At 43.0% G+C, this 27814-nt stretch overlaps 2 protein-coding genes across 16 annotated transcripts in view; both read left to right on the forward strand.

Annotated features, from left to right (window-relative positions):
* The window catches only part of LOC104653208 (uncharacterized), a 95961-nt gene extending 80115 nt beyond the window's left edge, over positions 1-15846 (forward strand). Inside the window, 9 exon segments of the mRNA XM_074406024.1 lie at positions 1595-1716; positions 4782-4935; positions 5996-6077; positions 7475-7546; positions 7645-7706; positions 11232-11358; positions 13199-13316; positions 13318-13985; positions 13988-15846. Coding sequence (XP_074262125.1) covers positions 7674-7706; positions 11232-11358; positions 13199-13316; positions 13318-13985; positions 13988-14310 — 1269 coding nt within the window. The 5' untranslated portion in view covers positions 1595-1716; positions 4782-4935; positions 5996-6077; positions 7475-7546; positions 7645-7673 and the 3' untranslated portion in view covers positions 14311-15846.
* The window catches only part of ZNF23 (zinc finger protein 23), a 36725-nt gene continuing 22232 nt past the window's right edge, over positions 13322-27814 (forward strand). For 6 of the 15 annotated variants that reach the window (XR_012519256.1, XR_012519259.1, XR_012519260.1 and 3 more), the window contains exons 1-2: positions 13322-13409; positions 17655-17747. The gene's annotated coding sequence lies outside the window, so the exon portion shown is untranslated. Of the gene's footprint in view, positions 13410-17654; positions 17748-20794; positions 21179-22887; positions 22986-23012; positions 27136-27814 lie in introns of those variants that run through there. The other 9 variants (XM_074405967.1, XM_074406005.1, XM_074406017.1 and 6 more) reach the window with 6 other exon arrangements.

Raw genomic sequence — 27814 nt, forward strand, 5'->3', positions numbered from 1 at the left:
CTGTTTGTGATTTTTTTAGAGATGGGGTTTTGCCATGTTGCCCAGGCTGGTCTTAAACTCCTAAGCTCAAGCAATCCACCTGCCTCGGCCTCTCAAAATGTTGGCTTTACAGGCGTGAGTCACCATGCCCAGCCTTAAGTTTCTTTAGCTCCTGCGGGATTGTATTTTTTAATATATTTAGGATATTGGCATCTATATTCATAAGTGACATTTCCCTCTAATTTTCCTGCCATCTTTGTGAAGACTTGAGCACTAGATCATACCAGTTTACTAAATGTAGTTCAGAGGCTGTTCCTTCTCTGTGTTCTGGAAAGGTTGAATAACAGTTATCTGTTCTTGGGATGTTTGAAAACAAAATCCACCTATAGAGCTGCCTGAGCCAATGCTTTTATAGGTAGAAATAGGGAAGATAACTTTATCAGTTCCTTCCATGGCATAGATAAATTACATTTTCAATTTATTCTTGAGCCAGTGTTGATGATTTATAATTCCATATTGACATTTAAAAATCCATTAGCCCAGAAATATATCCAACTGATCTTTCCTGTATATATATGTATGTAAGTAGAGAGAGGGTCTTGCTGTATTGACCAGGCTGGTCATGAACACTTGGCCTCAAGCAGTCCTCCCTCTTTGGCCTCCCAAAGTGCTGGGGTTACAGGCATGACCCATCACACCCAGCCCTATTTAAAAAAATATTTTCAACATATGCCCCTTGTCATTCCCAAGTTTACTGGTCTATAAAACCTCTATCAAGAGTTTTTATTACTCATTTACTTGCAAAAGCTTGACATTATCATAATAATGTCTAGAACAGCATGCCTTTCCTGATCTTTGATCTGGTTAGGGAGCTTTTGGTTCACAATCTGAAGCAAGGTTTTTCAAACTTGGCACTATTGATATTTGGGACCTGATCATTTTTGGTGGGGGCTGTCCTGTGCACTGTAGGATGTTTACTTGTATTCCTGGCCTGTAGCAGGAAAATGCACATCCTCAGGGAATGGCTGGGGCTCCGGTAGCCCTCAGAGCAGAATCTTATCCTCAGTATTACCACAAGTTGGAGGAGGAGAGAGGAGGAGCTAAGAGAAAACACAGGACTTGGCAATCAGTATCAGTTGGTTTTTATGGCAAGGTAGGTTACAAGTGGGTACAGACACAGGGAGGCCATCTGAGATACCTCTGGAGGCATCTGGGGGTAGCACTGGAACACAGGCTGCCCAGCCCCTTGTTAAGGCATTCATTCCAGGGTCCAGCCATCAGATGTCGGGGCAGACAAAATGAAGCGTATTGGTATATATCATACCACCCATATTTTCTCAGAGTTTTAGATTTACTTCATTTAGAGTTTTAATCCGCCTGAAATTAATTTTTGTAATTGTGTGAAGAATCTAATTCTATTCTCCTATTGAGATATCCAAATGTTCCCATATTATTTATTGAATAATGCCTCCTTTCTCCATTTTTTTCCCCCTCAGTTTGATTATATGATTAGCATACCTGATTTCCACAAAAGGTCTTACTGGGATTTTGAATGGGATTGCTTTGAATACTTAGATTGATTTTGGGAGAATTGAATTTTTTTTTTTTTTTTTAGACAGATTCTTGTTCTGTTGTCCAGACTAGAATGCAATGGCATAATCTCAGCTGACCACAACCTCTGCCTCCTGGGTTCAAGCAATTCTCCTGCCTCAGCCTCCTGAGTAGCTGGGACTACAGGTATGTACCACCACACTCGGCTAATTTTTGTATTTTTTTTTAGTAGAGGTGGGGTTTCACCATATTGGCTTTTCTGGCCTTGCTCTTGCTAGGACTCCCAATATGATGTTAAATAGTAGTTAAGTGCAGACATATCTGCCATATTCACAATATTGAAGGGAAAGACATTCTTTCATCATTAAGTATATTTTCAGCTGCAAGGAGAGAATAACATTGAATTATATGTCAATATAGCTACTGCAGCACAATATTTAGCTTAACTACATATATTTGGCAGCCAAGATGAAAATGACTTCATGCGTGAAACTGAAGTTCCACCACAGCCTCAGCCAATTTGTGGCTAGGATTTTCAGAGATGTGGGAAAGAAGTTAGCATTTTCTCCATTTTCAAGTCAGGAGTAACAGTAAATATGCCATGATCATATACTATAGTCTGGGTACCATGATCTGCTATTACTCATAGCTTCAGTTAAAGATATTACAGGAGTTAGAGGGAGACCTGGGTAGTTAGGCTGTGAGGTAACCAGAAAGGTGCCTCCCATTCAAATCTAAGGAATGGTCAGGCTTGAAAATAATTATGTTTGATGAGAGAGACTGTGACAGATATGAATATGAGTATCATATTAGTCCATTCTCACAATGCTATACAGGCCTACCTGAGAATGAGTAATTTATAATGAAAAGAGGTTTAATTGGCTAACAATTCTATAGGCTGTACAGGAGGCATGGCTGGGAGGCCTTAGGAAACTTAGCATCATGGTGGAAAGCAAAGGGGAAGCAGGCACAATCTTCATATGGCCAGCAGGAGAGAGACAGCAAAGGAGGAAGTGCTACACACTGTAAAACAACCAGATTGCATGAGGACTCACTATCAGGAGAACAGTAAGGGGGAAATCCACCCCCATGATCCAATCACCTTCCACCAGGCCCCTCCTCCAACACTGAAGATCGTAATTCAACATGAGATTTGCCAGGGGACACAGAGCCAAACCATATCAAGTATATATTTCCCTAGAGGTGATACGATGGCTGGGGAGCCAGGCCAGTGTGAATTAGCTATTATTATTAATTATCTTGAAAACTGGGAGACTTTCTAGACAAATGAGAGTAGAAATTTGCTTCCTTCCCAATCCCTGCAAAAGAAAAACAAGTTATACCCAACTCTTTTTGTTTTTTATTTTAGTGCTCCCATCTTCTGGCCAAGAATATGCTCAACTCTTCACCAAGTAAACACGCAGGTTCCCATGTTTCTAAAAACTGATAAAATTAGCAATAAGTTTTTGTTTTATACCTAGACTTAATGGACATTTATGTGATGTAGATATCCAGAATAAGCAAATCTATAAAGTAAGAAAGTGGTTGTCTAGAATTGGGCGAAGAAGAGAAGGTGTGTACTTATTTGTGTATTAATTTTCTATTGCTGTTGTAACAAATTGCCATGAGTAGTGGCTTAAAACAACACTAATTTATCTTACAGTTTTGGAGGTCAGAAATCCAAAGTGGGTCTCACTGATATAAATTCAGGATTTAGACTAAGGAAAGAATCTGTTTCCTTGCCTTTTTTATTCTCTGGAGGCCACTCACTTTCCTTGACCCTTGGTCCCTTCTTCCATTTTTGAAGCCAGTGAAGTTGGGCTAAGTCCTTCTTGTGCTCTCATCTCTGTGGTTCTCTTTCAATTTCCTCCTTCATGTTCAAGAACTCTTATGACACTGGGCCCATCTGAATAATCCAAGATGATAATTTTTTAAAATTTATTTATTTTACTTTAGGTGCATACTATATCTGGCATTTCTCCCCATGTTAACCCTCCCCACCCTCCTCTAAGACAGGGTCTCACTTTGTTGCCCAGGCCGAAGTGCAGTGGCTCAATCCAGGCTCACTGCAGCCTTGATCTCCCAGGCCCAAGTGATCCTCCCAGCTCAGCTAGTAACTGGGACTACGGGCCTGTGCCCACACCTGGCCAATTTTTGTTCCTTTTTGGGATTTTTTTTGGTAGAGACAGGGTTTTGTCATGTTGCCCAGGCTGTTACAAACTCCCAGGCTCAAGCAATTTGCCCACTTGGGCATCCCACAGTGCCGGGATTACAGATGTGAACCACTGCTCCCAGCCCCAAGGTAATCTTAAAATCATCTGATTAGCAATCTTAATTCCACCTGCAACCTCATTTTCCCTTTGTCACGTAACCTAACATACTCACAGATTCTAGAGATCAGGACATGGACATCTTTGAGGGGAAAAAAACACCATTCTGTTTACCACAAAGAAAATGGAGAATGGCTGCTGATGGTTATGAGATATCCTTTGGGGAGATGAAAATGCCCTGAAATTGACTGTGGTGATACTTGCACAAGTCTGTGAACACACTAAAACCTATTTAATTTTATACTCTACATGGATGAATAGTATGGTGTGTGAATTAAGTGTTAATAAAGCAGGTATGTGTGAGTGTTCAGTATTTCTAAAACTAAATTATTTCACCTTCTTTCCTGAAACCAACTCCTCTTCTTCAATTCCTGATCTCAGCTATTAGGTCATCCAATATTCATGGCTATCATAGATGCTCTGGCTGCCTCGTATTCAATCATTTTAAAAAATGTTCACCATTTTCACTTCCTAAATAGTTCCTTAATATATCCCTACTCAGACCTGCTCTTTCTTAATGTGTCTGAGTCTTTACCTCTAAGGAGGATAGCTCTTTTGTCCAATGACCCTTTGGCAATCTGGTGACACCTTCAAAACCAATTAAAATACAATTAAAGTTTTTTAGAATTTGTCATACAGAAATATAAGTGCATCTTTGCCAACGTGATGAAATGAAATAACAAGACTTAAAGGTGGGCCCAAATAACAACAAGGATAATTTCAAACTGGTGACGAGAATAGCCATATTCTGAGAGCTGCATAAACTGTAATGAGATATGAAAATATCTGTGATTTCTATCGGTGACAGTCGTAGGTACGGCTGATACTACTGTAGTTTGTTGCCAACATATAACAGAAGAAAATGCTAAATTTCAGTTAAGGATTAGCGAAAACAATGACATACTTTGTTTCCTACTCAAGGTCTCTACGGATCCCTCGGGGTGAACCTCCTCCTAGGAGTAGAACCATTGAGAAGAGCGCTCCGGCCTCCTAGAGAGGAAGCACGCGACGCTGGGCGCGAGGCCAACGTAATGACACACTTCCGCTGACGCAGCATTTACCGTTTTTTCCCCAGGTGAGTGCTGTGGTTTGTCGCCCAGGAGTCGTCGCTAGGCGCAGGCACTTCAGCTATAGAGAAGGCTGTCGGCTTCGTCCCTGCTGCCGCAGTGGAGGGAGTCAGGGCGGCGCCTCCGGGTCCGGGGAGCGAAGGCTGCTCGCGGACCGGTCACACTCTCCCTTGGGTGCCTTCGCTCCCCAACGCCCGCGTCGGCGCCTTGGGTATTGGAGGCTGTGGATATGGGCGGCTGGATGGAAGGGAGGCTTGTGCTCTGGACACAGCTCAGACCTCATCTGCATATTGGGCCACAGCTGCTTACTGAGCAGCTAAGTGCCGGTTGCTGCTCTAGATTCCGGAGATGGCAGCAGTGAATCAGGCGGGGTGTGGGCTCCGCCCCCAGGGAGCTTTCAGCCCAGTGGGAAAGTCATGTATCAATCACCTCTGGTCATTTCACTCCACCTGCCCGTGACTTAGTGCCTGTAGGTCAAAGACCAAGTTCTTGACCTGCACAAAGCATGGTTTTGCCCCTTGTGACTTACTCAACATCATCTAGCAGCGCACTCCCCCTTGACTGTGCTGCTACAGTCTTCTTGACGATTCACTACTAGAACATAGCTTTTGCATATGCTGCTACTCTTGCGAAGGTTTCCTTTATACTTTAGCTAATTTATGTTCTTAAGCTTTCCCATCCAGGTTAGTTTCCCCTGGCAGTGATCAAAGTTGTGAACTTAAAAGTTATGTGAGGCTGGGCGCGGTGGCTCACGCCTGTAATCCTAGCACTTTGGGAGGCCGAGGAGGGTGGATCACGAGGTCAAGAGATCGAGACCATCGTGGTCAACATGGTGAAACCCTGTCTGTACTAAAAATACAAAAATTAGCTGGGCATGGTGGCACACATCTGTAGTCCCAGCTACTCAGGAGGCTGAGGCAGGAGAATTGCTTGAACCCAGGAGGCGGAGGTTGCGGTGAGCCGAGATCGCGCCATTGCACTCCAGCCTGGGTAACAAGAGCCAAACTCAGTCTAAAAAAAAAAAAAGTCTTTTGAGAAAGTCTTGGTTAATGTATGTTTTTCCTTTAGACAAAGCTCCGCAAGGCACAGGATCGTGCTCCTTCTCTCTCTACTTCATCTCTTGTGTCACACGTGACTGGGTGGGAAATAGGTATGCAATAAATGTTTGTTGAATGAAGAAAGCACAAATCAGTGGTATATAGGAAAAGGAATGTGGTATGAGTGGAGTGTTTAACAAGAACACCAGACTTGGTCTGTAGAGACATGATCTGAAGGTGAAGGGTGGCTAGATTACTGGAGAGTATGGCAGGCAGAGAATCTCAGTTACAATGGTTCTGAGGTTGGAGAAGAGTAATTCATACAGAACAAACAGTAGGTATGAAGGTCCTGAGTTAGCGTAGAGGAAACTGAAAGGCAGCCATTGTAGCTAAACTAAGAGAAAAGAGGAAGGTGGCACAAGATGAGGCTGGCAGAAAACTGCATCATGCGTTAAGTCCCTATAGGGAAGATGTTAGCTTTTTATAGAATATTGCTGTTTAACAAGAATACAAAGTGTCTGTAGGGGATGATATAGTTAAACCAATAATCCAGATGTTTTAGTGTGTTGAGGTGGCCCTTCAGGATCCTTTGGTAGTCAGTTTCTGGTTATTACCAGGCCGTTGAATGGGGGAGTGAACTAAAAAGATGCCTGCCCCAGGTCCAAGTAAAGGAAGACTTACTCTGGGATGTTTTTCCTGAATTTTCTTGGCCAATCTTGTTTATTCTTTTATGTTAACCTTAAAATCATTTTGCCAAGTTCTAAAAGCATTCATTTTAGGATTACTGTTGGAACGAATTTAGTGTAGTTATTAAAAGCATGACTTGGCCAGGGGCAGTGAAACATGCCTGTAATCCCAGCACTTTGGGATGCCAGTGTGGGTGGATCACTTGAGGCCAGGAGTTTGAGACTTAGCCTGGGCAACATGATGAAACCCCATCTCTACTAAATGTATGAAAATGTGCCAGGTGTGGTGATGCATGCCTATAATCCCAGCTACTTGGGAGGCTGAGGCAGGAAAATTGCTTGAACCTGGGAGGCAGTGGTTGCAGTGAGCTGCGATTGTGCCATTGCACTCCAGCCCAGGTGACAGAGGTACACTCTGTCTCAAAAAAAAAGACAAAAAACAAAACTAAACTAAAACTGACCTTTGAAGCCTGGTAGATCTAGTGTGGGATCTAAGTTCATCCATTCACTGGCTGAGTGTCTTGGTAGAAGAAATTATTCTCTTATCCTTCTCATTCGGGAAAAATTAAACGTTTGAAAAATTGTTGTGAGGACTAAATAATAGGCATTTTCCACCCAAAAAAATGACACTTCCTGTTTTTTAACCTCTTATGTTCTCAGTAAAATTGATTTTTAAAAATAAAGGTTTGGGATCTTGTTAAGTTTTGCTCTGAGTTTATTGGTGTCTTTTGCTTGTTTTGCTCTTTATTTAGCTTGGTGTTGGTGAGGACAGGCTCTGGTGTCCTAGGGTAAGTTATTTATTCTTTCAAAATCTGTTTTCTCAGAATTAAAAGCCTCATGGTATGGTGTGGACTAAGAAGTACATATGTATACACCACTTATCCAGTGAGCATTTAGTAAGTGATTGCTGCTTGTTATTCGCAAATTTGTTACATTAAAGAGAGCCTTTTACTGGGCTGAGCTCACTGTTGGTTCTCTTTATTTCTTCCCTCAGCCTTTGCCTCCTAAGAGGGGGCCCAGGTGATGGCAGCCATACCTCTGAAAGCTCAATGCCAGGTAAGCTGTGGATCCCTGAGGTCAGCTTTATGGAGTTCTGATTTGAATGAAGTGAGGGGTGGGAGCAGGTAGATAACGGTGATCCTGGCAAGTCTTAGAGCCAAAACAATAGGAAGACCCCTGTTGATTCCCTCAACTGGGTGCTGGGGAAAGAGCTAGGGCCAGTGAAGATGGAAACAGGAGAGAGTTACCTGGAAAGCCGAAATACAGCCTCCTGAACACTGAGAATCTCTCTTGGGCTGGAGAATCCCCAGGTTCAGTACCTGTCCTCCTGCAGAGGGAATTCTGAGAATGAGGGACTCAAGTTGGTGACGTAGGAATCGAGGATAGGATGGAAGTGATCAAGATCAGCAAGGGCACAAGGTTCTTGGAAAGTAGGAGTGGACGGACAGCAGGAAGAAGACAAGAAAGAGGGGGCCTGTCTCCTTCGTCCTCCGAAACGAAGAAGGAAGTTTGGGCTTCAGAATCAGGGAACATATATCCTTGAGGTCACTACTGCTGGCTAAGCGAGGCAGTGGGCTGTGATCGGAAAGTCTACACTAGGACAGGACACCTGGAGTTAGGGATTTCATTAGGCCTCAGAGGCGTGGTAGCCTTGAGCAAGTCATTGACTGCTTTGCATTGTAACTGGATTCATTTGTAAATGCACATAAGTACATTACATTTATGGGATGGGAATTGATTTCCCGAATTATATTTCACTTTTTGAGCTGGAGTTGCTGCTTGGTCATTTCCTTCTTCCTGGCACTTATTTATCTAGTAACTTAGTACCCGTGAACCATATCCCGAGTCCCAATTGCATATTCTTACATCCTTCAGTTTTCTCTACCTGACTGTCTCACTGATATATCAGCTTCCCTGGAGTTCCTACCCTCTTCTGGTTTTTCCACAAGTCTCTGACATCACACTATATTGTAGTCCTGATTAATCAGTTTCTAAATTGCTGCGTAATTGTTGACTGTGTTCTTCCCAATACCATTTCTAGAGAGACACGAAGTCTTGTTTTTTCTTCTCCCTCTTTCACTTGGGCCATCTTTTCTATTACATTTAGAGTTTGTCATTCCTTCTCTGGGATTTTGTTTGCAGAGCTTCCTGGATAGATTATGTATAGATGTGCACCTTCCCATTACCTTGTCACCTGATACACCTCAGTTTCCTGAGTTTGGATTTTATCCTCCAATACATGGTTCTCAAACTTCAGTGTACATCAGAATTACCTGGAAGACTCACTGAAGCATGGACTGCTCTCACGATGGGGCCCGAGAATTTGCCTAACAAGTTCCCAAGTGATGCACCAGCTACAAGAACATAAAGTGTCCGTAGGGGATGATATAGTTAAAACAATAAACCCGATGTTTTAGTGTGTTGAGGTTGCCCTTCAGGATCTTTTGGGTAGTCAGTTTCTGGTTATCACCAGGCCCTTGAATGGGGCAATGAACAAAAAAGATGCCTGCCCCAGATCCAAGTAAAGGAAGACTTCCTTGGGGACTTTTTTTCCTGAATTTTCTTGGCCATTCTTGTCTATTCTTTTATATTAACCTTAAAATCATTTTGCCAAGTTCTGAAAGCATTTCTGTTAGGATTGCTATTGGAAAGAATTTAGTGTAGTTATGAAAAGCGTGACTTGGCTGGGTTTGGTGGCTCATGCCTGTAATCCCAGGACTTTGGGAGGCCGAGGTGGGTGGATCATTTGAAGCCAGGAATTTGAGACTAGCTTGGGCAACATGATGAAACCCTGTCTCTACTAAATTTATGAAAATGCGCCAGGTGTGGTGGCACACGCCTATAATCCCAGCTACTTGGGAGGCTGAGACCCTACTCTGAATACCACTGTTCTAGTTTGTGGTGATTCATTCAAGAGGTTCCTTCTGGAGTTGATGGGGTCAGGTTGTTAGCTGGGCAGAGGATAGATTCAGTGGGGGACAAGCCTGGAAGTGGAGCTAAAGTGTTCCCAGCTGTTGACCTAGTTGCTGATTGTACCATGGTGAGGAAGAGTCAGATTCCAGAAATACGTAGGTGATAAAATTGGCAGGACTTAACTGTCAGCAGTTAGTGACGATGGGGCTTTGAATGTCTAGGATTAATCTCAAGTTCTAGCATTAGAGAGTGGGCTGAAGTTGGTGTTATTAACAGAGAGGGAAAAGTTCTGTCACTCACTATGCCACTTAGTTTATATAAATTAGAATGGGAGCCATTTTGGGGAAGATGAGTTTGGTGTTGCATGATGAGCCAGTGTATTGGGTCATCCAGAGAGTCTGAGGCAGTGCTGGGGTGAGGAGGATGTGGAGATGTACAAAATCAATTGAGGCATTGGAAGGTGGGAGTATATACCCTGAGCACTCTGGTAATGAAGTTTAATACCCACATCTGAGGAGTGACTAGAGGCTCTAAACCAGATGCCAGAACTTTGTGGAAAGGTAGAGTTGAGGCCAGCAGAGAGGGAAAAGAGTATCGAAAAAGCACGAGGGACTGGGCATGGTGGCTCATACCTGTAATCTCGGCACTTTGGGAGGCTGAGGCAGACAGATCCCTTGAGCCCAGGAGTTCAAGACCAGCCTGGGGAACATGGCAAAGTCGTGTCTCTACAGACAATACAAACAGTAGCCAGGCATGGTGGTGTGCACCTATAGTCCCAGCTACTCAGGAGGCTGAGGTGGGAGTCTCATCTGAGCCAGAGGTGAGCTGAGATTGTGCCACAGCACTCCAACCTGGGTGACACTGTCAAAAAAGAACAAAAAACAAAGAAAAAAAGGAGAAAAATAACAAAAACTAAAACTAAAACCCCAAGATGCATGAATCTTAGTTGGCAGAAGCTATTACAGATTGTCTTGAGGTATAAAGATAAGGAGCTAAAAGAGCTACCCAGCAGCAGCCATTTAATTCTGGAAGCGTCATTTTCTAGAAAAACCCATCAAGGAGCAGAGTGGATTGTACCAGGAGACTCTCAGCTCCCTCTGCAGGATGCTCTTGAGCACAGGCAGCACAGCCCTTTATCAAGAATCTTAGGGGAGTTTAATGAGACAGACCCATCAGTGCAAACCATAACTCTGTTCTTGTTTCATGGGCATAAGGTTTGGGGCAGGGTGAGCACATGTGGGGAAGAGATGGATTGGCTGGGAATAGGGAGTATCTAATAGGAACATGTAGGTCCTGAGATACCATTTGAAGCAAATTGTTCACTTGTAGGTGCAACACCAAAAAAACTGAAAATATTTACGAAATCAAAGATTTTACCGTAGGAAGGTTAACTAATAAACTTTTTCCTTAGGGTATAAAAATGTTAAATCACATTTTATGACAGTAAATTTTGTATCCTAATGGAAGCTCTTCTGGTAGTGAGAGAAGTTCCAGAGTTTTGCTTGTAGAAATAGTCATATAATGGTCTAATATCCAGTTCTTTTCACCTTTTCTCATTACGCATTCCTCACAGGACCTACCCTCAACCCCCTACCTGTCCTCTGTGCCCCAGACTCTGGCCTGGAGCCAGAGGATTGGCTCTGGGGTAGCGGGAACCTGTTGTTTTAGGAGACAGTGACCTTTGAGGATGTGGCTGTGCACTTCACTAAGACAGAATGGACTGGCCTTTCTCCTGCCCAGAGGGCCCTGTACAGAAGTGTGATGTTGGAGAATTATGGGAACCTGATTGCTATGGGTAAGACGATTTTCCTCCTAGGACTCAGATCTGTTCTTTTCAGTTTTCTTCCTTCTTTTACAGACTGGGTGATGGGTGTGGTGTGGAGAGGAGAAGTTGTCTCTTGTGTCCTCCACTGAGCGACTACAGGGCTGAGGCTCAGTGACCAACTTCAAAGATTGCTGGGTAGAGAGAGGTCTTGAGTCACTTTGGCCTCCCAGTGAAGGGAATTACTGTCCTCTGGTAGGAGTATGTTTCTTCTTCCAAGGGGCTCTGCCTAGTAAGTAATAAGTAGTGTTTGTTGTCTGGGGAAGAACGTGTCTTCTCCCCTGTGTTTGCTCATGTCTTGCAGGTCTCACTAACTTAATTTTTCTTGATTTTTTTTTAGGAAGAAGTCACAAATGCTCAGTTTCCTCTTGATCAGAATCTCTTTGGCCTTCCCCAGTCAAGAACTCTCTTCTCTGGGTCTTATTCTTACTGAAACTCCTAGGGTTTTCCTTCTTTTGAAACACCAGATACAGGGCTGAAAAGTACCATTTTCTTCCTCTTTTTAGGGTACCCAGTTCCCAAACCTGCACTGATCTCACTCCTGGAGGGAGGGGACATGGCTTGGGGCCTGGAAGCATAGGATGATTCCCTGGCAGAGGGGACCAAAAACATCTGTAAACGTAGGTGAGACAGGTTTAGAACCAACAACTGTAGAGTTTTATGGAGCACTGTATTTAAAAGCGAACCATGCTGAGCAGAATTGAAATATAATAGATGATTTCACCTAATAACTAAAATTTGAAATCTTTCCCACCAATCTTAACTCTTACTAACTTGTAACCACTCATTATGTCTAGTCAACAATCCTTGAATCCATTGCTCCTTTCTTAATTGCAACATTGCCTACCTCAGTGTTCTTCTTTGGTTGGGATGGATTTATTCAGAAGCAGTTTTTGAACAACTTGCTATGTACTGAACTTTGTTTAAGAAGTTCTGGAAGATACAAGTTATGGAGGCAGATGTAAAAAGCTAAAAAGAAAAGTTTTAAGTGCTATTAGGGATAGGATAGCTAATGTGAAGGTAAAATGGACCAGATCTTCCCGAAGGTTGGCCATAAACGGGGAGAGCTGAGTCAGATAACACTGGGAAGTCATGGCATGAGAGGAGTTTTGTTTTTTTTTTTTAATTCAAAGAATTCAGAACTGAGCACAGGATGAGAGATTCCTTTAGAATAGGCAAGTGGATGACTAGAGCAGGCCATTGAGAAGGTGGGTGGAGAGTCTGAGATAAAAGGCAGGTCTGAAAGGGTACTCTTAACACAGCTGGGTTGAAATGACCCCCAAGGAGAAAAAAGGAAGGCTGAATCTTAACCATTAAGGTATATTTAATTTCAGTGAGAGACAGAAGAGAAAATAGTCAAATGGTCAGATGGGTGCCACCAAGAGCAAATAGTGAAGTTGAAGGCAGAGACAGGAGGTTCAGTGCAGTTGGTCTGCAGAGAGCAAGTAAATGGAATGTGATGAAGCTGGGGCAGCACTTCAGTCTCAGTCTAAGAATCTGAAAAAGAATCATCAAGACAATTGAGAAGCTGGTGGTCTGTTCTCACATTCCTCTCTCTGGTGATGATTCTTTTTCAGACTCTTGGTTACCACCTTTACTTCCATCTCAGATTACTCCTCTCCCAGCATTCTCCTTTGGAGTTCACTTACTCCTTTAACTCGCACTCATAGGATGAACTTGATTAACCTGCAGATGAGTTCCAGGTACTGATGTGAAAGTTGAAATGATCTCTTTTAAAGCCTTGTCATTTTCAGTGCTCCATCTAGTATAGTTCTCAGGTGGCATTATTTGTGTTTTTTATCTGTTATGTCAGATGCTGAGACCAACACTGACAGTGAGTCCATATTAACCCAGAAAATTTCTGAAGAAAGAGATGGGGTGATGTCACATGGGCAGCTGAAGAGTGTCCCTCAGAGAACTCACTTCCCAGAAACGTGATGTGGAGAAGTACCAGGACATCCCCACAGTAAAAAACATCCAAGGGAAGGTTCCAAGAATCCACTGTGCAAGGAAACCTTTCATATGTGAGGAGTGTGGGAAATCCTCCAGCTATTTTTCTTACTATCTTAGACACTATAGAATCCATACTAGGGAGAAACACTTTGTGTGTAATGAGTGTGGAAAAGCCTTTAATGGCAATTCTTCATTAATTCGGCACCAGAGGATTCACACTGGAGAGAAACCCTATCAGTGTGAGGAGTGTGGGTGAGCCTTTAATGATAATGCAAATCTGATCAGGCATCAGAGGATCCACAGTGGGGACAGACCCTATTACTGCATAGAGTGTGGGAATAGTTTTACCGGTAGTTCTGAGTTTGTTATACATCATAGAATCCACAATGGGGAGAAACCCTTTGAGTGTAGCGAGTGTGGCAAAGCTTTTGTTGGTAATTCACCCCTACTTCGGCATCAGAAAATCCACACTGGAAAGAAACCCTGTGAGTGTAATGAGTGTGGCAAAAGCTTTGGAAGGACTTCCCATCTAAGCTAACAGCGTATTCACACAGGGGAAAAGCCTTATTCTTGTAAAGTATGTGGACAAGCCTTCAGTTGTCATACAAAACTAACTTGGCACCAGAGAATTCACAGTGAGGAGAAGGCCTTTGTGTAGATTGTGGAAAAGCCTTCAGTGCTCAGGGACAATTAAAATGGCATCTGAGAATTCATATTCAGGAATCTTCCTATGTATGTGATGAGTGTGGAAAAACCTTCACTAGCAAAAGAAATCTTCATCAGCATCAAAGAATCCATACTGGAGAGAAACTCTATGGGTGTAGCAAGTATGAGAAGGCCTTTAGGACTTCTTCCCAGCTAGGTTATCTTGAGCATGTGCACTCTGGAGAGAAGCCTGTGCTAGATATTTGTCGTTTTGGCCTTCCAGAATTTTTTTTTTTTTACCACCTTTTACTGGTAATAGTACAGTGAAATGTACTGAGTGGATTCTGTCACTCAGGAATGGAATGTGTGACCCAGGACTGGCTCAGCCTCTGATTTGTCCCTCAAGCCACAGTTACTGATTCAGATGTTAGTATATGACCAAAGATGGTCTAATTAGAGTTCCAGGATTGCAAGAGCTAATAGGAAGAAATACTCTCCTTCTGCACCCCAACTGGTTTTAACGCTGAGAAGAACTAGATTCTCACAGAGGCTGAGAATGAAGTCAACACAGTAAAAAAGGCATCTGAGAATTGGAGAGCAGTTAAAGACTGAAGATAGTGTTTAAATGGCCACATCAGACCGTAGCCAATAAATTCCATTTTTGTTTGGCTGTTTTTGGCTTTGGCACATATGATTTAACTCTTCTTCCCTTGGAACAGAATTTTGACTTAAACAGTGTTGTTAGTCTTCAACATGTTATCCCTGAAGACTTACTTGAAAAGTCTTCAGGGATAACATACCCAAATGGATGGAGAAATGTTTTGTGCATATGTTATGTAGGAAAGTCTTCAGTAATAGCCATAGCAGTTCCTAAACCCCATGATTGTAATGAGATTGAGAAGCCCACTGTGACACTGGAGAGCCCAGGTTGTATCAGACACCACAAGTAAATAGAAATTCTAACAACTTGAGCTCTATAACAAAAATCTCGTGTAACAAAATTATGTCTGCACCAGTGAATCTGTTCTCAAGAAAAGTCTTAACTAGAAAACTAAAGCCTTTCACTCTAAAAGCTTTTATTTTCTGCTTATTCAGTTTTCTATTTGAAATGAATACTATTCTAGGCATTAAACTGGGAACTGCCAGGCTATTGTAGCTATTATTGCTTGGTATTTGCTGTTTTAATTCCTAGGACAGCATGCTCACTTTGGCCTTTGACCTGGCTAGGGAGCCAAGGAACTGCTCTGGTTCTTAGTCATAAGACACTGCAGAGATACCTGAGTAGGAAAACAGAGCTGGCCCTTTTCTTTGGTGATGAACATAATCTGCACACTTCTTTTTCTCCCATGTGCCCTCCTGCTGCCAGCCAGTGTTGGAATCTTGTTACCCAATTTCAGACTTAATGGCTTACTGAGTCTAATAATTGGGTGGCTTCACCACCTCTTCCTTACTTGCCAGCAGATGAATGAGCAGTTTTATCCTGTGCTTGGGTTGACCAATGAATGACAGACTTGGGGAATTAAGTAAATCCTTTTTAATTGAAATCTAGCACAAACATAGAAATGCATGAGTTGGCTGGGTGTGGTGGCTCATGCCTGTAATCCCAGCACTTTGGGAGGCCAAGGTGGGCAATTAAGGTCAAGAGATTGAGACCATCCTGGCCAATGTGGTGAAGCCCTGTCTCTACTAAAAATTAGCTGGGCGTGGTGGTGCACGCCTGTAGTCCCAGCTCCTTGAGAGGCTGAGGCAGGAGAATCACTTGAACCCCAGAGGCGGAGGTTGCAGTGGGCTGAGATTGCATCACTGCACTCCAGCCTGGTGAAAAAGCGAGACTCCCCTAAAACCCAACCCAACCCAACCCAACCCAACCCAACCCAACCCATCCCCAACCCAACCCAACCCATCCCCAACCCAACCCAACCCAACCCAACCCAACCCAACCCAACCCAACCCACGTGAGTCATGTTTGTACAACTTGAGTTTTTTTCAAAGAACATAGCACCTTACAAGTCTCCCTGTACCTTATTACAGTTCTTATGGAACCTTTACCCTGACTTCTATCACCAGAAATTATTTGTTCTTTTGTGTCAATGGAATAATCAGTACAGATTCATACTCATTGCTATGTAGTATTTCATTACATGAATATACCACAATTTATTGCTTACTGTTGGTGGGCATTTGGGTTATTTCAACGGGGATCATTTTGGAGGCAGAAAATCTAAAAGCCAACCAGAAAAAAAATGGTTTAAAGTATGGTGGTCAGGGGCTGTTTCAAATGGTGCTGCTTCAGCCCAGCTGCCCTGTAGTAAATGATAACAGCAGTAAATTTTTTTGGCACTTAACGTATGACAGACACTTTCCTAATCACACAGATTTACTCAGGACTATAACTTTATGAAGAGTGTGCTATAATTAGCTCTATGTTACAGTGAGGAGTCATTAATTAGGTTGCCCAGGGATACAGTAGTGGAGTAGGTATTCAAACCCAGGCCGTCTGGTTTCAGGACTTGTGTTCTAACTGTTGGATGATACGGTCCTATAGAGGTTGTATGTAAAGTATGTGATGCTGTGTCTTGGTAACAGAAGAGACTGTTGAAGGAAACAGATATGCTCCTTTGGGGTGGAGGAGAATATTAGGATCAAGTCAAGCTGGGGAGGCTATGCTTGGCTTCACACAATGGGAGGTGGGAAATTGGCATCAGAGGAAACTATAGGTTGAGATGGAATCATAAGACATGTCCAGTACAGACTGTCCCAGAAGAGCTGTCGTGAAGGAGGTAGGATGCCTCCAGTATGCAGAGGATCTGGTCCCTGACTTACTGCCTTTGTACCTCTCAACACCTTCTGCAAATGGGTGTCTTCATGTCATGTACCTGAACCAGAGAGCTGTCTCCACTGAGGTCCAAGCGAGACCCCCTCACTTCAGCTTTGAGGTGTAGGGATAGCTGAGTGAGGTTTGCTTCCTTTCTTCAGGACTTCACTAGTTAGCTCCCATGGCCCTAACCTCAGTGCCACTGTCAGGAAGCCCCCTGCAATTGAGTAACTGTCCCTGAATCAGTTATGATTAATATATTAGTTTTCTTTGGCTTCTTAACAACAGCAATCTATTCTCATAGTTCTAGAGGCTAGAAGTCTGAAAACAGTTTCCCTGGGCAGAAATGGTTTGTCAGCAAAGCCACACTCCCTCAGAAGGCTCTAGAGCAGAACCTGGTCTTTAAGCTGCTGGTGACTGCCAGCATTCCTTAGTAGCAACATCACTCCAGCCTCTGCTGTCTTCACATCACTTTCTCTGTTCAATCTCCCTGGCGTCTCGTGAGGGCATTTGTGATGGCATTTAGGACCCATCCAGATAGTCCAGGATAATTCCTTATCTTAGGACCTTTAATTTAGTCACACCTACAAGAACTTTGCCATTTAAGGCAACATTCATAGGTTCCAGGAATTAGGACCTGGTATGGATGACTATTATTCGGCCCACCACCATCACTGAGGTTCATCTGTAGAAAACTCCCCAAACAAGACATCCTAATACAAGATAGAATTTGTCTCAGGAGTCTGGAGATAACCCAGGGCAGCTAAGGCAGTTGTATAATGTCAGTGGGGAACCAATCTCCTTCCAAAGTACCACTTGGCCATCCTTAATGGGGCCATTTTCCTTATGGTCCCAGGTGGCTCCTAGAACTCCAACTATCAAGAGCTTCTTCCGGACAGTAGAGGAAGAGGAAGAAGAGTATTCCACTTTGCCTTAAAGAAGACTTTCTGTAAGTACCACAGAACACTTGCAGTTGAATATTTATGTCAAGAACTTAGTCACATGACTATACCTGGCTGCCAAGGACATTATATCCTCTAGTTGAGTGGTAGTGTGCTACATCAAATGACTTCATGGTTTTGTTTAGGAGGAGGAAGGAGAACGAATGTTTGAGTGGCTAACTAGCAGCCTTTGCCATGGCATATGACTGCCATCGAATTCAACATGTCTAAAAACTTTGGTGTACAGCTGGCTGTGCTCTTTGAATTTAAATGTGTGTAATAACTCTAGGATAGGTGCTATATTTATCCCCAGTTTACAGGTTGGGAACAGTGAAATCCAGCAGATTGATGGGAGGATACAGCAGATGCCTCTCAAATACACTCACATCACTTTGGCATACCTCTGGCTTTCACTGTAGCTGTGGTGAACAGTTGTATGTTAACTTAGAGCTCCCCTTGCACTGCTCAGACACTCTGTATACCTTTTGACGTTCTGCCTCAGACACATTTCCAGAGCTCACTCGATTAGGAAGCACAGCCTGGGAATACACAGGGCAAGTTAGCAATCCCAGAAAAACCCTTAATAATGCCAGACAAGAGCTTGAGGATTAAGGTTTCAGTCTCTCACCTTTCAAGTGGACAGTTAGAGGAGGAATTTTTTACTCTTTTCTGGAGCTCCCAGTGCTCATAGCATCAACCTTTAGAATACTTTATATTGTCATTTCCTCCTGTCCTGTCTCACTGGGTTCTTTTAGTCCTGCTTCCTGGGATCATCTCCTGAATAAATGGGCATTTGAGTCCTTGTCTCAAGCCCTAACTTCATGGGAACCCAAACTAAAGAGAGGAAGACAGAACCTTCAGGCAATGAGAATGTGTCTTATATTCCAGTAGTGAATATCAGTAGTCTACTCAACTGGAATCTTTTAGATGTTAGAGGATGGCCCCAATGAGCATTTCTGTGATGGAATCCCATTCTGTTTTCAGTGGTGGCTGCACATTTCTGATTTCTACTTCAAAGAAGCTTCCTCTCAGAGCAGCTGTGCTGTAGGGCACAATGTTTTTCTGTGTATCAGTAATGTGCATAATTTTAGGTAGACTAAGTTGTTTGTGTAACTGTAGCTCTGTGTATTCAGGAGCTAAACATGGTGAATATCACAGTGATCAGCCTGTGAGGAGGAGCTGGCAAGGCATGTCCCTCAGATTATCAACTAAAATGAGCACTTGGGGTCATGCAAATAGAAGAGTCCTTAGAAGTGTGCCACATACAATAAATGATTTTATTAATTACTCATATTTTTTTTTGAGACAGGATCTTGCTCTTCCACCTAGGCTGGAGTGCACTGGCATGATTGTGGCTCACTGCAGCCTTGACCTCCCAGTCTCAAGTGATTCTCATACCTTAGCCTCCCTAGTAGCTGGGACTACAGGCATGTGCCACTGCACCCAGATAATTTTTATGTTTTCTGTAGAGACAGAGTTTCACTATGTTGCCCAGACTTGTCTAGAACTCCTGAGGTCAAGCAATCATCCCACCTTGGCCTCCCAAAGTGCTGGAATTACAGGCATGGGTCACTGTGCCTGGCAACAAATATTTATTTAGTGACTTCCGTGTGCTAAGCAACATGCTAGCTGATTGCACATGATGGTAGAACATGTTGTTGATGAGCAACATGGAGCTTCTCTCCAGTTCCTGCTGCTACTGCCCTGTTCTGAGCCACCAACATTTATTTCCTAGGCTACTGCAATTGCTCTTTAAGTAGTCTTCCCACTTCTGCTCTTGAATCTTTCTAATCTATCTGCCAATCAGCAGCCAGAGTGTGCTTTTAAAAATATAAAACGTAACATGCTTCTCTTAAAAAATTTCAATGTGTTTCCATTGACCTTAAAATAAAATCCAAGCTCTTTAACGTGCTGCAAAGCTCTAATGATTGCACTTCCTCCCTCTTCTCTACCCGTGATGTGTCAAGCTTTCTTTTTTTCCACTGGAGGGTCTACAAATTTGTTATTCCTGCTGCTTGGAATGGTCTCTCTTTGATTATGTGCCCAGATATCTCACAAGTCTTAGCCCAAGGTCACTTCCTCAGGCCTTTCCTTATCTCCCAGTTAAAGTGGAGGTGACGAAATATCCCTTGATACTGTCTCCTAAACACACTTTGCCTTTTTTTTTTTTTTGGTGAGATGGAGTTTCGCTCTTGTTGCCCAGGCTGGAGTGCAATGGCATGATCTTGGCTCACCGCAACCTCCGCCTCCCGAGTTCAAGCGATTCTCCTGCCTCAGTCTCCAAAGTAGCTGGGATTACAGGCACGCGTCACCACACCCCAGCTAATTTTTTGTATTTTTAGTAGAGACGGGGTTTCTTCTTGTTGGTCAGGCGGGTCTTGAACTCCCGACCTCAGGTGATCTGCCCGCCTTGGCCTCCCAAAGTGCTGGAATTACAGGTGTGAGCCACCGCTCACAGAGGGGAGCAGCACCAAGTTGGAGGACGATGGTTCCGACGCAGCCCCAGAACCTTGGAGAGCTCCACAGACACCCCGAACGAGTCGGACTAGCACCTTGGACAGCACCACAGCTTCGTTGTTTTCTACTGCCATCCCTTGTTCCTGGATGGTATTATCAACACACGTTGCAGTGGTCACTGTTAATTTCCTGGGACTTTCGACTCCTGTGTACCTGACAGTTGTAATCCTCTAAAGTCAGCAGTCCTTTAGAAGGTTCTTTATGACAAGGTGGGGGTTGGGATTCTTTCTCTTTCTAGGAACTTCAGCATCAGAGCTGATAATTGGACCGACTCCCTTGGGAGCTCTATGGGATTGGTACCTAGTATAATTGTGTTATTCTGGAGGCCAACATCCTTAAAATTAGGGGAAAATGTATACTAACTGGTTGTACTACCTAAGGAAGAATGGTCAGGGCTCTTCCTAGACACATATAAGCAAACTATCAGGCAATGCATGTGAGAAAGAAGATATATTGTATTCATTTGGAGACAGGTTCCTTGATTCTTTTTCATATCCTCTTTTCACTTGCTAACCCCCACCTGTTAACCTCCTTTCAGAAACATACAATGGATTGGATCTGCTTTCTCTGTGGTAAAAAGCTTCTGAACTTGATTGTTGTTAGCAAGTTTCTGTGAAGTTATGCACAAAAAACTTGGAGTTTGGCACTGTAAGTCTTTCTCCTAGTTATAATATGTCATATTTACAAACTTATGCATTAATAACTCTCTTATTGACAAAAGGTATAATCAGGTCCACAAATAAGTTAGAGGAGGGGAAAAGTAACATTAATTGAGCAACTACTGAATACTGGTCCCTGTTGTATGTACTTTATGTTGTATGTATGTGTAGTATTTACAGCAACTATGCATTATTACTTCATTTTTCAGATGAATCAATGGAATTTTAGAAAAGCTAAGTGGTTGCCTAAGGTCTCATAGCTCGTAAGTGGAGAAAACAGGACTTCTCAATCCTGTACATTTATTTTCAATTTCTTTTTCTCTGTGTTTCCTTTTTGAATAGTTTCTATTGCTATGTCTTCAAATTCACTCTTCTTTTTTACTGTAATGTCTCATCTACTGTTAATCTAATACAATGTATTTTTATTGCACATTACAGATTTTCATCTCTAGAAGTTTAATTTGGGTCATTTTTATATCTTTCATTTCTTCATTAACCTTTTAGATGTATCAGATGTGGTTGTAATAACTTTTAAATGTCATTTCCTACTAATTCTGTCGTGACTATTTCAGAAGTCTATCAGGATTAGTTTTTAATATAATTTTGTGTATTATGAGTTACTACTGGCCAAAGTAGGTAGTATTAATTTAAACTCTATACTTAATGATACAAATTATGATTATGAATTTTTAGGGAATATTTCTACTAACACTTCAAAGCTTAGGCAAGGATCATAAGATTCTTTGCTATCTCTCTTTGTTCATGAGATTTTAAAAAGATTTATCCTTTCATGGGTCCAGGAATTTGGATGAGTATACGTGTGTGAGAAAAATACCTGTTTCTATTCCTTGCTTCATGCCGGTCTCCTATATATTACAATTCTGCTTTCTCAGAAATCAAGATTTACAACTCTTCACCATTCCCACTCATGTTGGCCAAAGCATCAGCTGAGCTCCTCAGGCCAAACCAACACCTCTGGTTTTAGTTTCTTGTTTGGTTTTGGTACCTGGGTACACTTTCCTGTGAGCTAAATATTTAAAATGATGTTGAATATTATTTCTTATTCTAAATTTTGAGATTCTCATTGATATTATTTGCTACATAGCCCTCAACAGAATTCTGAATAGAGTAGAATAATATTTATTGTCTTAAACTCACTGTTGTAAGAAATTAATATAACTATGCCATTTTCTCTTTAATATTTGTCGATATATCTATTTTTCCATTCTTTAACTTTCTTTTTTTTTTTTTTGAGACAGAGTTTCACTCTTGTTACCCAGGCTGGAGTGCAATGGCGCGATCTCGGCTCACCACAACCTCCGCCTCCTAGGTTCAGGCAATTCTCCTGCCTCAGCCTTCTGAGTAGCTGGGATTACAGGCACGCGCCACCATGCCCAGCTAACTTTTTGTATTTTTAGTAGAGACGGGGTTTCACCTTGTTGACCAGGATGGTCTCGATCTCTTGACCTCGCGATCCACCCACCTCGGCCTCCCAAAGTGCTGGGATTACAGGCTTGAGCCACTGCACCCGGCCTCTTTTTTTTTTTTTTTTTTTTTTTTTTTTTTTTTTTTTATGATGGAGTCTCACTCTATCACTCAGGCTGGAGTGCAATGGTGTGATCTTGGCTCACTGCTGTCTCCGTCTCCCAGGTTCAAGCGATTCTCCTGCCTCAACCTTCTGAGTAGCTGGGACTGCAGGTGTGCACCACCACACCCGGCTAATTTTTTTGTAGTTTTTGTAGAGATGGGGTTTTACCATGTTGGTTAAGCTGATCTTGAACTCATCCTTGTGATCTGCCTACCTTGGCCTCCCAAAGTGCTGGGATTACAGGCGTGAGCCACCGCACCTGGCCTCTTTAACTTTCAATACTTGTGCATTCCTAAGTGTTAGTAGTACCTTATGAGTACCTTTTTCTGTTTGTTGTTTGTTTGCTTTTTGTTCTTTGAGATGGAGTCTCACTCTGTTGTCCAGGCTGGAGTGCAGTGGCAAGATCTTGGCTTACTACAACCTCTGCCTCTTTGGTTCAAGCAATTCTCCTGCCCCAGCTTCTCCGGTAGTTGGAATTACAGGTGTGTGCCACCATGCTGGGCTAATTTTTGTATTTTTAGTAGAGATGGGTTTTCACGATGTTAGCTAGGCTGGTCTCAAATTCCTGAGCTCAGGTGATCTGCCCACCTCGTCCTCCCAAAGTGTTGGGATTATAGATGTGAGCTACTGTGCCTGGCTGCATCTAACATTTTTTTCTACACAAGTTTTAGAATCATTTTCACAAGTTTTAAAACAAATTCTTTAGGGGTTTTATTTGGTATAACATTGGACTTTGATGAAATAAAGAACAATACACTTCCTACTGAGGAATTACCTGTGCCTTTCCACTTACACAACTGGTTTTCATTGGTTTAGTTCCCAAGTATTTAAAATTTTCTTGATGTATGTCTTAAGCATTTATTAGTAAACATTCATATATATGTTTGGTTGCTTTGAGAATAAGACCTCTCCCTACCCTAGTACATTTCTTCACATAAATTAAATGATTTGTTCATATAACTCACAACACCAAAAAGTAAATAAAAATTTTATAACATAGAGACAGCCTTGAACTCCTGGAATGAACACCAACCAGACTGTTGTTTTGCCACAAGTTGCATGAGAAGCAGCAGCCCAAACCATCTTTACTCTGTCCGATTAAAACTGGAGACAACAAAAATAATTTTTTATCATGAGAAGATGGTCAGTTTTCCCTGGTGGTCAGAGGGGAAGGGTTTTAGGGAGGTCTTGGGGCTGCAGGGGCAAAGGGTGCAGAAGAAGAAGCCTTAGAGCTGAGCAGGAGGAAACTGATATTACACAGCTGCAGGCCTGGCAAGGAAATGAACTTCTAGAATCCTGAAGTCGAAGAGCCAGCTTCATTTTTTAACTGTTGTGTTGTGCGATTGTTCCATCTTTCCTCATTTCTAGGGGTATTAGTTAGGCTATGGGCTTGGAAATTAATTTCAAGAACCAAATAAGTGTGGTTGAAATTTGATGAAAGTTTATTTCTCACTCGGGTACCATCAGAAAGTAAGCCATCTGGGGCTGATATAGCAGCTCTGCGCCTCTTCCTTTTAACTGCTTTGTCATTCCCAACAGCTATACCCTTATTTGCATTGGTCCAAGATGTTCTCCCTTGTCAACGTTCCACCTGGTCGATGAAGACTTGGGGCTAGGGAGGGCATGTCCCTTGTCTTTAAGGATTCAGCATCACATTTTGTTACAGCCTATTTGCCAGAAGTTGGTCATATGGACACACTTTGCTTTAAAGAATTCTGGGAAATGTGTGCTTTTCCCCCTGAGCTGTCACATTCCTTGCTAGAGATTCTGTAACCGTATAAGAATGGAAGAACAGGGGTTGACAGACATGAACTTGTCTCCATCTCTCCATACCTACCATAAAGCTTTTGTAAATTGGTTTGTGCATTATTATCTAATTTTTCTGATATGTCTGAAGTAGGAGTAGGAGTTTTGTGGTTATTTAGGGAGCTTAATTTTCTTATATGTAAAATTAGGCAATGGGTTTATGATGCAAACCTTTGGGGCCAGCATTTATGTGATCTGATTCCTTCCTATTTCTTTCAATAAGTTTTACTCCTGATTTCTGAGCCTACAAAGAAGTGAAAATCAGAACTTACTGACAAGAGCTATTTAATCTCCAGCTATCACTCGGCCCAATCATGGGGACCATTTTCTTAATGAGCTTATTTTGGAAAACAGCGAAGACCAAGGTCACAGCAAGGCAGAGAAGGGTGTGCCTGGTCATGGTCACTATCATGATCTGAGGCATAAGACGTATCCTACCTTCATTCTCCCTTGGGGACACACAAAGTAGGCTTCTGCCTAAGAGTTAGGGCTGGAGCCTTTGGACCACGTCAACAACAAATGTTTATTGCTCTCCTTCTTTCTGCCAGGTTATCCTCTAGCTGAGGATGATGATGTTGGACAAGATAGATATGGTGTCTCTTCTTGGAGCCACCAGAGAAGACAGATATGTAAATAAGCTATCACCATTAAATGAGTAAACAGTGCTGGGATGGCACATAAATGAGCGCCCTGCCTTATCATGAGTGATCAGGAAAGGCTTGCTTCCCATGGGAAATGGGATTTGTGCTCACATTTCCAGTAACAGTCAAGATGGAGGGTAGGAATGGGAAGGTAAGAGCATTCTAGATTTAGCAGCATTTTTAGCATGTAGGGCTGAAGTTGAGTCAGGGAATCAATGGGAGTCATGAGGCCACAGAGGCGTGTGGGGGCAAACACCACTCTCTAGTGCAGCAGCGTTGGATAAATCAGAACTGGAAGGAAGAAAAGCCTGCATTACCAGGGTTCTGGGGTGTATGAGGGGGTGGAGAGTTAAGGGTCGTCCAATCCAGTGGTTTTTAGTACTGTCTCCCTTCCCCCAGGGCTCATTTTGTAATTTTATGGGAGGTATTTTGTTGTATTTGCTGGTGGTGATAGCATTTCTACCAGCGTTGTGGATGGGAGCCAGGATCCTGCAATGCACAGGACAGCCCCGCCCATTGAAAAAATGTTCACAGTTTCAAATGTCTTGCTGAACATTCAGGTAGGTGAAAATCCTATTTCAAAATTATCTGAATCTAAACCTGTTTTCTGGATAAACACATGCATTTTTGCACAGTTTTAACATACACTGATGTTCCAGGAATGTAATTATTGTATAATCAAGAGAAGATCATGCTGTGTTTCATTCAGAATTTCACCAAAAAGTGTTTGACATTTTGGATCAGTTTTGTGATTTTTGAAACAATGTAAGTCACAGCTTTGTGGCTATGTGTAAAGGCGACTACTGGACCACCTTGTTAGGTCTCCTGCAGCAGTCGTGACCAAACACACTGAAGTATGTGTTTTTATTTTTATTTTTATTTTTTTTTTGAGACTGAGTTTCGCTCTCGTTACCCAGGCTGGAGTGCAATGGCGCAATCTCGGCTCACCGCAACCTCTGCCTCCTGGGTTCAGGCAATTCTCCTGCCTCAGCCTCCTGAGTAGCTGGGATTACAGGCACGCGCCACCATGCCCAGCTAATTTTTTGTATTTTTAGTAGAGACCGGGTTTCACCATGTTGACCAGGATGGTCTCGATCTCTTGACCTTGTAATCCACCCGTCTCGGCCTCCCAAAGTGCTGGGATTACAGGCTTGAGCCACCGCGCCCGGCCGAAGTACGTGTTTTTAAACGACAGATGACGTTCCTCTTTTTTTTCTCTTTCATAACACTTAAGGTATAACATTAGTTTTTACTATGTAGGTGTGTATATTATGTATGATTTTCTAGGCCATTATGTATGAGTCAGGAGAATACGATGGACATGACAAACTATTTGTTAGAAAAAGGGGGTATTGGATGTGACAGTGCGCCATCCACGGGCCCAGTTCCAAGACTCCCAGACTGCACCTGCAGCGTCACCTCCCAGGCTGGGTCCCCGCTTGGCTCTGATTCTTGCCTGCCCCATTACCCACGGCTAACAGTCAGCATGGGCCAGACCCGAGCCTGACGATCGAAGGGGTTGCAGCCGCAGGGAACCCGGAGAGAGCAGCACCGAGAAGAGACCTTGCTCCTAGAGAGGCCGGGCTGCCTGGTGACGCACTTCCGGCAGCGCCGGGGAGCCGCCTGCTGCGGGGGTGAGTGCAGGATTGCGCGGACAGTGCGTCGTTCCCTGGTCCCTAGGCTCTGGGTCCGGCTGGGACGCACTCCTGCCGTGGGTGGAGCTGGGTCTCCCGTGGCCTGTGTTGCCAGGAGGCCCAGGCTGGGAGAGGGAGCAGGGAGGCGGCCCGGGCTGCTCCTTCGCGCTCCTCGACTCCAGCTTTAGTCTTTGTGGCCCAATAGGTTGCACCCATTGGAAGGGGAAACCTGTGTTGCTGTCACAGCCACGAGGCCCCGGGCATTTAGCACTTGGTCTGCTGGGGGAAGATGTGTGGTGCAGCTAAAGGGTGGAATATTTGTGGGCGTGAAACGGCCCTAGATGATACTGCAAGTCTTTTGACGAGTTGAGGTTTGGCAGGAACGTTAGCCTATGTGCATCCCGAGTATGGACCGTGTGCTCCCAGGCTTCTGACACTGGGGCATGAATTAGGGCCGAGTGGGAGCGCAGAGCCCCTCCCAGTCACCCGGCAGCAGAAGAAGCCCGGCTTTTGGAGGACACTGTCTCCTGGAGCAGTGTCAGTCCCAAAAGGTAACTCAGCCCTACTTCTCTTGGCTCTGGGGTGACAGTGACCTGGGAATGACGTCTACAACTTGATTACGAATTCAGTTTTAGAATATATTTAGTAGTTTCAGAATTGTTAATTCATACCCCCATGAAAAGCAAATTCACTACCTAAAGTACAGTACTTGGATACAGGTCTTTTTGTCTTTAATCTTAGGGTATTTTAGTCAAAATACTGTTTTCCAAAGTTGTTTACTTCTTTTCTTTCCTACCACTTAAATGTGGTTATGTTCATTGTAGTATAGTTAGCCACACTGGCTGTTCTTTGTATTACATTTTGGGTCCTTACTTTCACCCTATCTTTGCTGGTTTATATATTTATTAAAAAATACATATTTGTATGTTATATGTTATATAGTAGTAAAAAGCATCCATGAACACACCACTCAATTAAGAAACAGAACATTGCCAGTACTGCTGAATTTCTCAATGTGTTTCTCTTCCTCACTCCAACTCCCAGTCTCCCACCCCTAGAGGTAAAAGTTGCCTTGAATTTTGTGTTAATTGTAGCCCTATTATTTTAAAAGATAATTACATATGCATGTATCTGTAAGCAATGTACTTAGCCTTTTTTGTTTTTGAGCTTTATATAAATAGCACCATTGTGTGTATAAGTCATCAGTGACTCGCATAATTCAATGTTATG

The sequence above is a fragment of the Saimiri boliviensis genome, chromosome 1, assembly GCF_048565385.1.
Source record: "Saimiri boliviensis isolate mSaiBol1 chromosome 1, mSaiBol1.pri, whole genome shotgun sequence".
Taxonomy (NCBI): domain Eukaryota; kingdom Metazoa; phylum Chordata; class Mammalia; order Primates; family Cebidae; genus Saimiri; species Saimiri boliviensis.